Genomic DNA, 17,609 nt, shown 5'->3' with positions numbered 1-17,609 from the left:
ATACGTGCGCGTAAACAGAGCCATGAAAGAGCTGTGCACTGACTCTTTTCCTGAGTTTTCCATAATGATCTACAGTGAAATCCTGGCATTATTCAAGTCAGGACTATACTGTTCGCTTTGTTCCACCATTCTTAACGCAGGCATAATTATTTCATACTCTTGGGAATATTTTGCTTGATGACCTTCACAAAAAAAAGGACTAAGCTGTGCAGCTCTTTAATTGCGCGTTTAAATTCCTACTTTCTCTTTTTTCACTATTTTAGATTATAAGAATAGTGCATGAGGCTTTAATGTGAAAGCAGGAAAAAAACAAACAGAGAAGCCAGTAATTCTTCCAAAACTCTGTATTTTCTACAACCGTAAAAGGAAAAAATTTGGAACTCAAACCTGTTTCACAAACATACGCACCTTCAAAAAGATTCCACAGCTTACAGAGGTAATTAAATATGTTTTGCAAGAGATGCTTCTTTCTGAACTACTTACCTTTCTTACTGTTAAACCGGTATCTGCTGAAGCTTTGCAAGAGGGGGAAATGACGGTAATTAGTGCATTCAAGTAACTACTCTTCTGTGCTCGAGAAAAAGAACTATGGAGACCTGTGAAGAATGTACAGGCTTTCTATTGAAAGAGTACACCCCATAAATATTTATAACAGTGTTTGGCAATATGCTAATCCAAGGCAAGTAATTTTCCCTCTCTCAGAAAGGATCATGAAAAAACAATTAAGGTGATTTAATTACTGCCATGCACAGACAGCAGATTTTGAACTCCTGACAGATGAACATTCATCACAGTGCCATGTTATCCTAACCCCATAACACAAGACTCTGAACAGAATGGACAATTAAACCTAGATCATTTCCCTTACCTTCCTGCAGTACTTTGGGCTGGATCCAGATCCCAGGGAAGCCAGTGGGAGCAGAAGCCAGACTTTCCAAGTACTGACTGAAAGCTCCAATTTTAAATAAAACAGAAGTAGTTTTCATGCAAGCTTACAGATACAGGACACCAAAGTAAATTTAGCTTCACAGCCCTTTTCTGAATAATTTAAATCTGAATTTAGAAGTAAGTGTACATGGCAAAAATTGCTTAAGGAAGATTTAACTTTTATGTCCTTCAGAGTTACCCCTACAGAGTTTCAACTATATTAAACTTTCTTCATTTATATACACCTATAAAACCATTTGGCAGCTATTCCTACCCTACGTCCTTAATCCATGGTGGGAGAACAGAAATCTGCATAAAATAAAAATCTTTGGAGCTGGCATTTTTCCAAAAGTGCAATAGATGTTAAATTTCTTATTTAGGTTAGGGGAGGGAGCATGTTTATGAGAACATCCTCCAAAAGTTATGATTTGAATCTTTATGAAATACATTAACAGTAATGCAGCCAAACAGAAAGAGTGCTTCACTTAACATTTTACTCTCCTGGCCTTTAGATTTTAATGGAATTAAAACTACTTCATGTTGATTTTTTTCCTTTGAGAATAATGTTGCAATTACGCCATGTGTCTCAACCTATGACCAGGTGCAGGAACCCTGGGTTTTGCTGATGTAGGCTTGCAAGCCTTTGGTACTCATGTAGTCAGTCCAGTTGGATTTTTACAACTGCTGCCCAGTGTGATCTTTGATAAAGCCTTGCATTTCCATAGCCCTTAGTAACCTCAGCTATGAAAATACAGACAAGTGTAAGGAGGCTGTCTTTGAACCCTGCTTTAGAAATCTATGCTTCTGTAAAATCTTAAGAGTACAGATCTGTACTATCTGTCAAAAAGTGAGAACGTCTGACTCCCATCTAGAGGTCTTCTTCCTTCCACAAAAAGTAATTCTTAACAAATGAAAGCACTTCACCAGGTATCAAAGCACAAAAATGTGCTTTAATTAACACAATTGGCAGGATTTTTGATTGGCACCAATTTTCAGGAGCACTCAGATGATTTTACTGTCTAGCCTCAGCAAGTACTTTCTTGTATTTTGAATTTCAGGTCACACATCAGAAAAGCACACAGAAATGTTACATGTTCTGGATGTCGATGTTTACAGTGGACCAGAGAACACTTCCAGGCCTCTTTCACTCGGCACAGTTAGCCGGGATTCTTCAAGGTATCACCTCTGCCCACACAGAGCCATCAGAATATGGCTGCTCTTTTAAATTCTGCTAAGGAGAGATCCCTCCCCTCCTTTTTCTGACGATGTTTCCTTCTTCTCTGAAGCAACTAATAGACAAAGCACGGAATAAGGAATGGGCTCCAGAAATCCCAAATATTACATTGTACTGAAAGATCAGTCTTGACACTGCACTACACATCGGTTTAAGAGCACACCATTTCATAGATGCAGCAATCTGAAGAAAGGCTAATTCATACCAGGCTATCCACGTAACACCCTATAATCCTGTAATGCATGATAGACTTAAACCTGTGTAGGGAAGTAGTAGAGTTCACTATTTTCCCTTAAAATCTTTGTGGCAAGAGTTCACTTGTAACTTCAAGGACAACAGTATGAACTTCTGTCTTCCTGCAGAGAGCTTTCCCTCTCTGCCTTGTCAAAGCAACTGATACTGTCTAACAGCAGAATGGTTTCTGATGGAATTAAACACCTCCTTGTCTCTGGCTGTTTCCTTACACTGTGGTGTAGATACAGGCTTTTTTGGGAGGAGGGAGGACAAGCTGTGTTTCAGCAGCAGTGTGGATGTGATCAGAACTGTAGGACCCTTAGTCTGAAACTCCCTCTGCCTCAGGTCTTTCCCCCAACAGACTCCCTGCTTTTAGCTCTGGGTCTGTTCCAGCCATCTCAAAAGGCAGGTTAGCTGTAGGCTTGAAAATATTCTCAATTATGGCAAATTTTACAAAGAAGCTATTTTTTCTAATGTTCTCATCATAATAGCCTTTAAGATGGTTTACATCTTCAGAGGAAACGAAGACCTGAGAAATCTCACTGTATGCTCTGTTTCAAGAAAGGAAAATGACATTCCATGAGCTTACTGAAGGCCATACATCCAGGCCAGGGCATTTTCTGCATTCTGGCAATGTCTTACCTATTCTTCATTAACCAAAAATAACCCATATTTTGAGGTACTGTATCAAAAGAAAACAAGAAGAGTCAAAGTTGCAGAAGAGCCAGAACAAAACATGACTGAAATCCATCTACTTTCTACCCATTCTAGTAAAACTTCCTCACACCACAGCTCTGCTCAAGCTGCCTGTCACAGGGGCTGCCAGGGACTGAGTGGGTGATCTGCCTCGTGGCTCTGGCAGGACAACAGTCATTTTCAGCTACAGCCCTAAACACTGCTCACAGACAGGATCATCCCTGGTCAGGACACACACACGACAAGGTGGGACACAACCAGGTTGCAGAACTCTGAAGCTTCCTGTTACGTTTTGCTAAATAGAAAAAAAAATAAGAAAATATGTGTAATGGTGAGCTTTATGTCTTTTTTTAAAACTTTTTTTTATTCTTACAAACCCATTGGCATTGGTGGTTTTGGTTAATTTCAAGAGTTGGGACACCAGTAGTAGTCAACCTCTAGGCTTGCAGTGCAGGAGTGAAGACTATAAAATCAATTCAAGTGTCCAGCGCCGTAAAGTCCAGCTGTGTGCACGACAAAGTCCTTCCCCAGCAACATACAAATACAGAAAAATATGTAGCAAAAAAGCTGAATAAATTATAAATACTTGAGAAATGTGGTGCAAAATGTAAGGAGAGCTGAACTAAGGCACTTGTTTCCATTTGTTACTGAGGACACCCTCTCTGTGTTGCAGCGTCACTCCCCAGTGAGAAGGGTCATCCAAACCAGACCCAAATATGAAAATGCAGAACCGTGTACGAGACAGACACCATCTTTCACTTCACAGTGCACGACCCAAAGGTGTTACCAAAGTTCTCCTGATAACCACAGCATCAGCAAGTATTTTAACTCCTCCTTCGTCCTGGTTTTAGACTCGTCAGTTGTGTGAAAAGAAGTCACCAGTCTATTTTAAGCGAAAACATTTCTGCAGAAGTCCCTGTTGGCTGCTATTAGCCAGACGGGATCTCCATGCGAGCCTGGGGAGCGGTATCGCCGTGTGTTGAGTGACAAAAACCAGGGCAGCGCAGTCCAGCCCCAGCTCCAGCCCCAAAACAGAGTGCCTGCTGTTCAGAGCTGCCGCAGCCATGGCAAAGGTGCGACGGGCACGCAAGCCTGTCACGGGCTTGACAGGTGCTCACAACAGTGAAGCGTATTGTTACGGAGTCCGGTGAACTAAGAGAAAATAACAGGAAAAGGACAAAGCATGCTGTCGCAGTACCGTGTCTTTCAAATGGATCTGAGAACAGGAAAACTGGGATCCTAAGTTAAATCTGTAGCGAACGCGCCACCAAGTTTTCACACGGGTGCTCTTGACTAATCGGGTAAGTGGAATCAAGCCCAAATCAAGACCTCAAAATTCACTTCAAGACGGGAAAAGCAGAGCCCAGGCTACTCAGTCTCCTTGCTCTCTCTCTCTCAAAAAACAAAACAAAACAAAAAAAAAAAAAGGAAAAAAAAAAGACAAAAAAAAAAAAGACAAAAAGGAGAACAATTCCACAAGCCACAGCAATGCGAGCCTACGCACATCCATCTTTCGCTGGCAGGAACTGAAGCTCCTGCTTAAAAACCACCAGACTTGGGGCGTTCTCCGGGACGGGGCCCTCGGCGCGCCGGCTCTCTCCGCTCCGGGCGCGGGGTGCGGCCCCTGCGCTGTGCCTGTCCCTCCGGCTGCCCTGGGCTCCCCTGGCCCGGCCCGCCTCAGTAGCGGGGGGCGGCGGGGCCCGGCGGGGCGGCGGCGGGGCCGCCCCCGGGGCAGCCGCAGCAGCGCAGCGTGTAGTTGCGGCCGCCGTTGTTGTCCCAGAACTCGCCCTGCGGGCTGCGGTAGCGGATGGCGAAGTGCAGGGCCGAGCCCTCCCGCAGGCTCGGCGGCACGCACAGGGTGAAGCCGTAGCGCTCGGCCGGCGGCTCGGGGGGCAGCGGCGCGGCCGGGACGTCCACGAAGGAGAGCCACTCGTTGAAGGTGTAGCGCACCGTCACCTCCTTGGGGCCGGGGCCGCCCAGCACCTGCACCGTGCCCCGCACGTCGGTGGGCGCCGCGGGCCGCCCCAGGCGCTCCAGGCAGACGCGCTGCCGCCGCAGGCGCTCGGCGCCGGGCTCGCCGCCCTCGGGGAAGTCGGGCACCAGCAGCAGCGCGGGCGGCGCGGCCTCGGCGCCGGGCGGCGGCGGGTCCCGCTCCTCGCCGGGCGGGCTCTGCAGGTGCGAGAGCGCGGCGGGCGGCACCTGCGGCTCCTCGGCGTCGCTGAAGTGCTTGACGCTGGCGAGGCTCAGCCCCAGCGAGTCGGCGAACTGCACCCGCTTCTTGCACTTGCCGCAACAATCTTCGCCCGCCGCCGCCTCCCCCTCCTCTTCCTCCTCCTCCCCCTCCTCCTGCCGCTCGCCGGGGCCGGGGGACGGCGGCCGCCCGCAGCGGCGCAGCTCCAGCAGCACCAGGCGCTCCCCCGCCGCCAGCTCCCGCCGGGCCTCGCGGGGCACCGTCGGGGCCGCGCCGCGGAGCCGCCGCTCCTCGGCCGCCAGCTCCTGCCGCGGGCGTGCGGGGCTCGCCATGGCGGGGCGCCCCGCTGGGCCCGTCCCGGCCGCCCCTGTGCCGCCAGGCGGGCGGGCCGGCACCGCTTTATCCGGCGCCCCCGCCGCAGGCCCCGGGCTGGGGGCGCGCCCCCCCGCCGGCCCCGGAGCCTCCCCGCGGGGCTGGGGCGGCCGCGGGCGGGGGCGGGACCTCCCTGGACGGGCTACGCGGAAAGGGCCGCGACGGGCGGCCCCGCACGTCCTCCCGCCCGCGGGGGCCGCGGTTACCAGGGCGCGGAGCAGCGAGCTGCGAGCAACGCTCCCGGTTTTACGGGCTTGGAGCAGAGGCGGGCAGCGGCCGGAGGCGCCCCGCGGGGCCCCGCCGGGATCCCCCGCGCCTCCCCGCCCCGCACACCCGGGCCGGGGAGCTGCCGGAGCAGGCTTCGTTATTGCTGTAATTAATTACTTGTTATTATTATTATCATCACCGTCGTCGTTATTTAGGCTTCGAAGGTTCACCGAAGAAAGAGCCCGGAGGGCCAGGGTTAAGCAGGAGCCCCCCAGCCCCAGGCGGCATCACCGAGGAGTTCCATCCGTGCAGGGAACGGGAGGCGGTGGGAGCGGAGCCGCCGCCCTCCCCGCCGGCCTGGGCGTAAGAAGGGCCGGGTGCTGCCCGGGAGCCGCGCTCGTCTGCGGCTGCGAGTTTGTGAGACCCCCTGGCTTTTGTGTGTAAATCAGTTTGCACCCTCCAACTGCAGAGAAAATCTTTGAGACCAGAGATCAAGGACAAAACCCCAAAGGTAAAACAAATTCCAAAGGCATGAACTTTTTAAACTATATGTTTTGTAAGCAAATCTCTATTTTGGTGCCCACACTCAGGACTAACTGTACTGTTACTTGAGTAAAATCGAGTCCAAAGGCTCAGGAGGCACACAAGGGTGCACAAACACCCTTTTAGAAAGTCAGGCTATCTCCAAAGTTTCCAGTTAAAAAAGCAGAAAAACAAGAAGAGAAAACAAAATACAGGCATTGTCCCTAAATAAATAAAGAGAAGTAGTATCCCTATCCATTTTATTTTGTGGGCATGATGCATGGATGTAGGCATGCAACAGCATCCTTATAACATGCTTTTATAAGTAGGATGAGGTCCATATCTGAGAAGTTTCCAAACTTGGTCCTATACTTTGTGTGTGCCACAGCGACTGCCTGGGGTGATTTGCACGGATGATTGCAAAAATATGACATTATTAAGCTGCCCTCCGTTCTTTTTCTGATGGAAGAGATACCAAGAATGCAGACAAGCCAGTGCTTTTAGAAGCAACATACTCCCACTTTGGATTTAGCAAGAAGGATTTTTGTTTGTTTTGCATAGGTTGTTTTATTTTTAGTATCAGCCTGGTTGCCAAAAAGCAGCCTCCCAGTGTGAGTGAATACGCTGCAGTTCAAGTGAGTGTGCAGTGTGGGTCTCGCAGAGGAATGAACGTCAGAGCAGCAGAAACATCACCAAACAGTTTTCCTGGCAGACACCGCTGCGAGGATGTTCTTGCCACACCTTGGCGGAGGAGCTGCACACGAACAGTTCCTCAGGAGTGCTGGAGGAGTCTGACCTCTCGACATTTCCTTGTCGTTTGGTTTAGGGCATTGTCAGAAGAGGAACGAAGGACAAACCTCCTGGCTGGCGCCCACTGTGCTGATGGAATACACGATGAACACCAGTTTGCAGTCAGCTGCTGATCCCCAGCTCTGCTGGGAGCTGCCACATGAGGCAGGCTGTTGGCTAAACCCTTCATGGGAGCGCTCCTTTGCCTTGTCCGCTCCAAGGGAGCTGGTGTGCCACCAAGTCAGCCCTTGGACCCAACCAGCCTCAACTTTCTGGTGCTGAACCACAGACCGTGGTCCTGAGTTACTCAGCTGAGCTCTGTGGTGCTGCACAGGAAGGAGGAACTCAACTGTCCTCTTCCTGGACAGGCAGCAAAGGTGCTGGTGTCACCTGTTTGCATCATCACTCCCAAGCTGCTGGTGTCTCTAGCAGAGCGGTGGATGGGAATTCTGGGTGTCTCACAAACCCTCTCCTGTTAAGTAACACTCACTGTGATGAAAACAGGTTGCAAGCACTTCCTTACTTGTGCCTGGAAGTGAGACCTCCTCACTCACCTGTCTGAGGCTTGTGGCACCCCAAATTACCAAGCTGGGAAGAAGAAAATAAATATATGATGTGTGGGATAAGGGTGCTTAGTACTTAAAATATGTTCAAGAATCCTCACCTAAAATTCAACGCTGCTACTTTAATTTCTTGAAGTGCTATCTACAATATGGTGGGGAAAGCAGAAATTAAGAAACTAGCTCTTACTTCCGCATGTGGAAACTATCCCAGCTTGCCAAATCATTAGCAAATGTTTTAAGCAGCGAAGGGAAAAAATTGTGCCATTTGCTCATAAGGCAAAACCATTTGGACTACTAGAAATTTCAGAGTAATGTGAAAGGTTTAAGCAAAATAAGGGACAGCAAAAAGGGAAAACAACTGTAAATATTGATAAGAGTTAAGTAATATGGTAGCAATTAATACACATTTCTTATATGTTCCATAACTGCAAAAATAACTACAATTCGTAGAAAATAAGCAAAAGCAGTTAAGCCAACATGAATCCATATTGCAGGAAAATAATTAAATCAGGCAATTAACAGCACACAAACTCATATTTTAGTGTGAATCAATTGCTACCATTTTGAAAGGAGTAATAAATCAGATAAACCTTTAGAACAGATGTTCAACTACACAACAAACCTTGCCAGAGGACATTAGTTGAGGAGGCATTTCGTGTTCTCTTACATGTTTTAAAATGGCTTCTCCTAAAAGAATGGTGCAACCCGGGTCTCAGGCTTCTAAGTACTTTACCACATTTGCTGTTAAAAAAAATGTGATAAAACCTGAGGAATTTTCTAGTGAAAGAGGGATAGCATTATTAGCAGCCATGAGACTTTTTGCATTCCCGGACCCTGGACCAGATATGTTTAGGGTTATCAACTACACACAGCATCAACACAGCGCTTTCTTTCATTTCCCTGCTTCTTATTTCACTACAGGCCACCTTGACCCCATCTTGCAATCAGCACACACATTTTGCAGAAGCATTTGCATCCTAAGATGATTACTGAAAATGACATTAAAAAAAAAAAAAGTGAAAATCAGTGGTAATCAATCCATGGTATTGCTTTTCAGTTCTCACTATTATTGATGGGAATGCATTTCTCAGGAGTCATTAGATCAGGGATTTTGGCTGGAGCTTTATTTGATATGGAGCTTGATAAATTGGTCAAGCTTCTTGGATTGATAGTTGTCATCATTTGAACAGGAAATTAATATGAAAATATTTGTTTGCAGATACCCAGAGCCAGGTAACTGGAGGAATCTGTAGATTCAACTCAACCACACAATGTAAAACAGAAAGCCATTCAAATACTGTTCATCATTTCTTTTAATGCACTTTCAATATTACCTTCAACTTTCAAACCCAAAGCTATCATATTTTCCAGTTAGTCCAAGGTAGTGTATTCAAATTTTGGATGTACCTAGTTCAAATGTGCCAGATCTCTCCATTTCCTACTTAAGTGTTGTATCTCCCATGGCAATAGCTTGTCAGAAAACGTGAAAGAGTCATAACTCCTAAGATCTATGAAACAATTTACAGGGATTTAGAAATAGGCAGGGATTATCACAGTTCACACACAAAATTAATACCACCTTTTTCAAATGCTAGCAGCATTCGTTCAAACAACATTCTTGCTTTGTTTTGAAAATTATCATCTCATCCCAGTTTTAGCAGTCATGGTTTTTGTACAAAAATGCCAGCAAGGGTATTAATAGCCTCCTCAATTACTAAAAACAAAAAGTAAGATGTTCCCTATCCTATATGAAATTCTAGCTTCTCTGTGTTTCCAGTAAGGATGGGATTTCAGTTTGCTATGTTAATGAGGATGGTCAAACACTGAATAAACAACTCAGCGGGTCTACACAATATACAAATAGAAATTATTCTGAAGTTAGATTATTGGACCTAATTTTCTTCTTTATGCAGATAAACCAAGCAGCTGTACTTCAAAAAGGCATGCATTAGGTCCATAATGGGAAAAGTACTGAAATAGAAGCAAATACATGGAAGTGATTACTGGAATTTCCAAATCTTAAATACGAATATTTAAATGTAATTTCTGCAGGATGCCCAGCAAGCAAAACCCTTTAGAGCTTTGAGTCTCTCAGACAGCACTTTTAGAGATCTCTGCTGTATAGTTTTACTTGTGTCTCAGCAGACTTTCATCTGATGTTCCTAATGAGATTAAATGCATGAAAATACACTTACTCAGTTTTTCTGAACTACAGCAATGGCTGTGTTTCCTATAAAGATGTTGAATATCCTTTTCAATTACTAATACCAAGTCTTTGCCAGTAAGGCAGGGGATGTCTCTTCATTTGGGTGAAATGCTGACCTCCTTGAAGGTGGAGTTTTGTCACTGATTTCGGTAAGTCCAAGATTTCCCTATGTCTGGTATAAAATCACCATTGCCGTTCTTCATGACAAGTAAATATATAGTAATGGCACAAAGGATTCTAAATTCAGAATGAAATTGGCATTAACTGTGACAAAACCGTGTTGCACAAAAGCTTTACATTCACTAAGATTTCAGCAGTATTGCTTTGATCTTGTAGTTCATAAAGGTGTCAAGATAGGTTTAATACCTTTTGTATTTATAAGGTATTTAAACCTTTTATGTTCATGTGATACACTGAAAAGCTTAGGCCATTTGTCAATCTTTTAATCAGTAAATTATATGGTGATAAAAACCCTGTCCCTTGTACAAGTTGTCATCCTGCCTTCCTTATAGCTTGTTGCATTTCAACAATTTAACTCAAATAAACAGTCTCTGAAAAGTTCAGATTACCAGTGAGAAAAAATGGTTTCAGGTTCCAAAGGGTATTCACAGCATAGGAGTTGAAAAGGGTTTTGTTTTATGGGTTTTGTTTGTTTTGATGTGGATCTCCAGAAAGTTGCAGAACCGCATCTCTTTCAAAAGTTTCTGATGAACACTAGGATCCAGGTTCTCACATGTAAAACCTCTATGTTTATGTGGGGTTTTGTTTGGTTGTTTCAGGGTTTGTTTTTTCAATCCAGGAAAAGTATAACTTGTTCAAATTCTTGCCCTACATTATGCTAATGTACTGCTTTGGATTTTGGCAAGTAAGCTCAATCTTACCCAGAGCAGGTTAATACAAAGGGCATTCTACCCCCAAAACTATTGCTGAAGTATTAAAATAATTAACTTGTTTTTCTTTCTTTCTTTCTTTCTTTCTTTCTTAAGTCGTTGGATTTTGCTCCTGCCCTGTCCTGCCACATAGCAGCCTGCCTTTGGAAAACATAACACAATGCCTTCTTAAAATTCTGTAAGGAAACTTATTCATACAGAAGATGTTCACCTCTTGTCTAAGGACACTCAGAAATTCCAAATGCTTGACGCCCCCACCAAAATTAAGTACTGGAAAGGATATAAAACATGACAAAACAACACATCTCTAGATCACCTTTTTGAGTTGTTAGCACATGACCATTACATGTCTGAGCCATTAGATTTTCCCCCCTCCTTTCTTCCCACTCTACAGCGTTAGATTTTTTTACTCATTGGAAATGCAGCATGAAAATGGAAAACAACGTGAACTTGTACCCACATTAATTCTGTTTTGTCTTTTTGTGTTTGCCTTTGTTACCAGCAGCAAGGCGCATAGCTCACTCAAAATCAATAGTGGCATGAACTCCTTTGGTCTCTCCCAGGACAGCAGAATTTGCCAGCTGGTCAGAAGGACCTCCATGACGTTGGCTGGCAAAACCTTGCTGCTGGTCAGAGTTGTGTTTGACGTGGCACAATGGAACGCTAGCCTGACCTCATCAGCTCAGGTACCTCCCCGTCCTTTGGGAAAACAGAGTTGGGAAATCTAGCCTGTTCTAATGACTCCTGGCAAGCGTAGGCCAACCTTTCCAGTCCAGCAGTCACTTACCCAGCTGGGTAAGTTGTCCCATGTCTTGGGCTAAAACGGGAATAGGCTTCCAAGCCATCTTGCTGTATAAATGCTGCATTGAGATTTGTTGGCTTGAATGTGTTTTTTCACACTGTCAAAAAAGGAATAAATTCAACCCTGTCTCTCTGCATTTTCCCAGTTACAGTCAGTTCTCAATAGCTCAGCTATGATACCAGATAGCAAAACAGGTCTCTGATAGAATATATCCTGTAAAGAGAGAGACTGTTTATCACAGTCATTTATATCGATTCTCATGACTTATGAACATCATAACTTCATTCGATGTGTATATAAACAAGTGACTAGGAATCTGGAACACAATACATCTAAAAGGACACAAGGAGACTTCAGAGTTGAATTTCAGTGAATAAAACAGATTATGTAGTGGGCTGAATAGAGAGAGATTTGCTTTTCTAAAGAATGTTAGTAGTTTTTAGAGTAGGAATGAAAGAACAGCAGAAATGTGCACTGCTTTAGTATTAGTGTGCCATTCTAATAAGTGAGCCTGTACTTGAAAACTCTCAAGTGTATGAAGAAGACATAGGACTGCATGATAGAGCCTAACCCTATAAAAGCAAAGGACTGGCACAATAGCTCTCATTAACAATACACAAATAAAAATTGCTGAAGTAGCCATCTATGAATGCAGTGATGCTTAGTCCTGCATCACCAGAAATAAAAATAGAAAGACAGTTTTCTATTTCATTGACTGTAAAAACAGTTAGAAGTCCCACAGTCCCAGTGAGTTCAGTTCCACAGCTTCAGCACCTTTAGCAGGAAAGGCAGAAAAGAAGCTCCATCTGGTGGTGTGGCTAATTGTCATTCCTTTTCAGTTTCATCTGATTGCAAATACATTCCTCTCCAGCAACAAAATGAAAAACTGAAATAACGTAAAAGATCACCTGTCCCACAAATGCAACCAGTGTTATCTAACACGTTAAAATCAGAAAACATTCTAAAACCAGGACTTTCTATTTGAGGAAAATCAGAGTTGAAGCTCTTCAATACGAGGCACACATGATCCTGTCAGAGTAGTAATCTAACAAACACGAAAGGGTGCATTAGCAAACTTCAAGAGGTGACCTGCTGCAGCCCAGGGTGGGGAGAAGAAAAGGCAGGAATCGCTGGTTAAAGCATGAAGGAGGTGTGTGAACATGAAGTCAGGGTTGCTGCTGCACCTGTCATATAAAAGTTATTATTATTATTATTATTACTGTTTGTAAAGAATTTATGAACAAACTGCAGTGATGCTGGTGGTCAGGTAAAATTACTTGACCTAAGCTTCCAAGTAATTTTAGCAGGTATTTAATTCTATTACATTATTTCAGCAAAGTCATGTCTTTGCAGGATTGGGAAACATGTTCCCCCAAGCTGATGCTATAAAATGCTATAAGCATTGTAAAATATAAACCTAATTGGGTGGATGATACTAGGTGGAGCCACTGAAATGCTGTGCTTACTTTCATGCACGAGTTCATGTCTGCTACTGCGCCCTCAAGAGCAATTTCTCTCAAGTCATGCTCCTAGTCCAAGTTTGTGTTAAACAACAGCAATTTAAAATGCAGACACACATAAACCTTGTCCAGCAAACTCAGGTAAATAAAATACATTGTCTACTTTTTTGTAGTGCCCACATTTCAATGGGCAATATGCTGCATTTCATCAAATCAATGTACCATTACTTTTTTCCTAAATAGTAGAACAGAGCCTAATATTAATTACCCACAAAAAAATCCATTTTAAAAGAATGATGGGAATACAGACTCAAGCATCAATACACTAAAAATTGCCTGAAGTAACATTGCCTTTATAACCTTAATGCAGTCCTTTTTTTTTTTTTTTTTTTTTTTTTTTTTTTTTTTTTTTTTTCCCATCATTAAGGTTGCAGCTTTTAATTATGCATTTTTAGGCCATTTTTCTTTCAGGACTGTCTTGTTAAGCACACAAAATAGACAGCTACTTAATGTTGTTGTCACTGCTTTCCTCCACATTGCTCAAAATGTAGCTGCAGGCCTGACTTGCTTAACAGTGTTCCAGTCCTGCTCTGGAGATGTGATCAGATCTCCTCACAGGATCCTCCATTGTGCTCAGCACCACAACATCTTCAAGGGCTTCAGAAACAGTGGACTACTGTGAGATGAGTTATTCCTGATTTTTAGCATTAGAGAGATGAGCTGCAAAGAGGTCAAGTTAAGAAGTGTCCCTTTATTCTACGTGCTCATTTTGGAAGTGTGCAACTTGGCTATTGAAATTGCTTAGGAGAATAGACGATTGGACTCAGCACAGCACTCCTTTTGATTTCAGCTAGAGCTCAGTAACTCAGAAATCTGACTGCTTGGGTTATTTGGGTAGAAAATTATCAGTATGCATTAGGTAGCCAAGTTAGTTTGAGCAATTTGCATAGCACTGCCGGGTGCTGAATGTCTGGAGAAGCAATAAAATTTAGTCCCTTTAGGCTAGAAAATCACTTGCCTCTGTGACAGAACCATCCTTTTCCTGCCTGCATTCTTTATAATTTGAAGAAAATGAAGTCCAAGTCCTCCAGCCATGTAAGTAGTATGTGATCATGGCATTAAAACTTTACTGAAGGATGTTATCATGATTCATATCACCATGAACTGGAATTGCAACCTTAATAAAGTTCTTCTAGATGTTTTGTTCCTACTGGCCTGGCACAATTCAGGGCAGTTGCTTTTACAAGCCTTCTGCAGGTAATACATAGTTCAATACATTTTCATACAGTAAATATTTAGGAATAAGTTTAGCAAAATGTTTCTTTTGCTGGTATCTGGACTACTAATCTGCTGTAACTCTGCTTCTGTGTCCTTTTTCATATCCAACTAAAACAGAAAGAAAAATGCCACGTCTCCTATTTGTTTTCACTCCCAAACTGAGGAGACATTTAAAGGCTGCTACTTCTGTGACTCAGTACATCTTTTCTAATGTCTCTGTAATATGATAGACTGTGAATGCAACCTAACGGTGCCAAAACTGAGTTGTTTTATCTTTTTACTCCGTGAAGCAGAAGGACTCACTTCAGTTTGAAAATACTTCAAGAAGTCACACTGTAAAGAGTTCAAAAACAATTCAGTTTAAAGAAGACACTTTGTTTTCAAAATAAAGATGTTCTTGAAGAAGAAGAGGTGCCATTCACACCCTGCTTTGTCTCCCATCCAAGAAACAGAGCACAGTTAAAGTGAACAGAAAGTTCTCACTACGTTACCCTCTTCCCGACAGCAGTAAGTAGATCACTGCCCACTCATCCCACTGGACTTGTTGCTCTGATTTCTGGTAGTTAATGTCCCTCTCCCATACGTGCCACTACTTCCTAGTCATGTAAGCAGACCCTTTCCATCTGAGCATTTAACTTGCAAATTCAAGGATAACTCAACAAGACCAAGATTAGCCAGACTAGTCTTGGGGAACCAATATTTTGAGCCCTCAGTTATCTTATGAATTACTAATCAGGCTGGAGACACAAGGAGCAGCAACTTAGCAACCAAGGGGGATTAATGAATTGATGAACTGAGCAAGACTTTTAAGAGAAATGGATTAATTTTCATTGTGAATATTAAATGGATTCAGTGATTAAAAACAGCTAAATTACCTGAAGGATCTATTTCAAGAGTAATTTTCTCTCCTTTGCAGTTTTCCTTTTTTACCCCTTGTCCTTGAAGATTGCATTCCATTTCACTTCATTTTATATGCTGTTTTTTAGTTATCCTGGCAAATGAAGAAAAAATGGCATTTCTTATTTCTCCCACAAGCAGGATGCATTCATTCCCCAACAGCAATCACTTCCTTTGCACTCCAAGAGCAAAAAATTTATCTCGGCCAAAGGCAGAGTGTTTTTATTTAACTGTGAAGCCTGTCTTACTTTCAAATTTGAAGATTAATGACTCTGTGCAAAATTCTATGTCTCTTTCCTGCCATATGTTATGGGGGGTGTCTTATCACTGTGGTTTACAAATGAATCCATGTAGTCATCATTTCTTGATTTGTGTTACAGAACAGGAAGACCCATAAAGTTTTGTCACTCAGCTGCAACAAGATGCAAATCACCCTCTTTATTTTCCACATTTAAGTACAGTGGATAAAAGTAGTGAGGTGGTCACCTCTCAGTATGTTCTGCAGAGAGCTCTAATTCTCTAGGCAACCAGTGAAGTCTAAAGGTTTGTTTGAGATGCTACATCTTCACACTGATCCAATTTTTGCTGTTTGCTTGATTTAATAGATGGTGCAGTTTCTTGTCAGATTTTTTTTGCCTAAAACAAAAATCCAGGCATGTACAAAGGTTTGCCTGTTTCTTAACATGTTCCCAAACAAAGCAGCACCTACAGAAAGAAGTTCATCTGAGTGCAACCTGCCAGAAGGCAAAATACCAAGACAGAAGTTCTAGAGATGAAATTGATTTTCCTCCCCATCATTGCAATCAGCAGCAGATTTTGTGTGAATAGGTTGCACAGGCAAAGAGCCAACTTGCAGTGGCAGAGCTTTGATTCAATTTTTTTTTAACACTTAGGCATGAAAAAATAATGGGGGAAATTTCACATTTTCCCCAGTTGTTTGGATAAAAGTGCATTTATAGAAAATATAATTGGTTTAAATTCACCAAAATTTCACTTTAAACCATAATCCACAGATTTCTGCTCTTTGAAAGTAATATTTTTAATAGTTCATTTGAAATATGGGGTTAAAAAAAGAAATACAAAGACCTCAGAGTCATTCTGGACAAAAAAAAAAATCCCAGTATGTGAGTATGAACATTCTAGGAAAGGAAAATAGAAAAAGGAAAGGAGACTAGAACAGGTTGCTTGCATAACGTCTTAACTGTGCACACCTCCCAGGAAAAGTGCTGGGGAGGCCTCCAGTCTTCAAAATCATGAGGACCTGAGGAAAAAAATACCCTCATGTCTGTAGTTATGGCTTCAAGTCACATATACATACACACTTCTGTGTTTATGCTCTTACCTGTGCTCCTGGCTTCTCATATTACTCTCATGAGTTTATAGTCATATGTATGTGTGTATTTACCTTAACTTGATGGTTAACCTTCACAGAGTCTTTTAAATACTTCCTGAACAACACTTGCTTCCATTGTTCCTATAAGCCAGTTTAACGTTAGCATAGTTGGAAGGTGAGGGCAGGGTGAATATTTCAAGCGTACTTCTAGGGTGAAACTTTGAATCTTGCTCAAATGAATGAAATGTACAATTTTAATTTTAAACTTTTGATAATGCCACACAGGTCCCTAAACCTTTAGATCTTGCTGAAAATACTGCTCTTACCAAGGAATGTGATTTTGGTTGGTTTGTGGGTTTAGGTCTTTTTTAAAATCTTAGGTTATTTAAAATTCTACACAATTTCTGTTGCTTGATTTCATAGATAATATTAGGGAGAGAAATCATGACTCCAGGCACTCCAGTAACTGCTTTTAACCCTGTGTTCAAGCAGGGTAGCTGAGGCAAACTCTCCATCCAGCCATAGAGAAACAGGTTTCCAGCTGGCTGAGAGAACAGGCTCCTCTCCCTGTGGCTTTCTTCCTCTGCTGGCACCATCTGCAGCTTCTCTGTGCTTGGAACCAGCAACCACATGGCTCTGATGTTGCATTGCAAAACGATGATTGAAATTTTACTGCACTAAGCTTGCAGGGCCAAACTTTGGCACCCATCCTTGGTGGAAACAGCTACAGGCAGCCCCACACAAGATTGGTGTGAAGTGCTGCACAGGACCTTTTATAATTTGGGGGTGTCAGAGAAACAGTGCGAGAAAAATGCCAGTGGCCTTGCAATCCAAATACTTATTCATAAAATGCAGTAATACACAAAAGAATGAACAGTAAAAGGTACAAGAAATATTATTAATTTATTGGTGGGAATGGAAAATCCTCTACTTGAAGCAGTCTGGAAGATTGAGCTGTGACAGAAAGGAAGTACTGCGCACTGATCTTAAGAGAAAATCCACCCTACT

General features: G+C 43.1%; 1 protein-coding gene across 1 annotated transcript; it reads right to left on the bottom strand.

Annotated features, from left to right (window-relative positions):
• Positions 1-333: 333 nt before the first annotated feature.
• On the bottom strand, positions 334-5,754 carry PPP1R3G (protein phosphatase 1 regulatory subunit 3G). The gene has a single exon (XM_063401808.1). It carries the CDS (start codon positions 5,612-5,614, stop codon positions 4,769-4,771), a length of 846 nt encoding a protein of 281 aa, XP_063257878.1. The 5' UTR covers positions 5,615-5,754; the 3' UTR covers positions 334-4,768.
• Positions 5,755-17,609: the final 11,855 nt, after the last annotated feature.

This window comes from Prinia subflava, chromosome 1, assembly GCF_021018805.1.
Source record: "Prinia subflava isolate CZ2003 ecotype Zambia chromosome 1, Cam_Psub_1.2, whole genome shotgun sequence".
NCBI classification, from domain to species: domain Eukaryota; kingdom Metazoa; phylum Chordata; class Aves; order Passeriformes; family Cisticolidae; genus Prinia; species Prinia subflava.
This window is presented reverse-complemented; position numbering and strand designations above follow the sequence as displayed.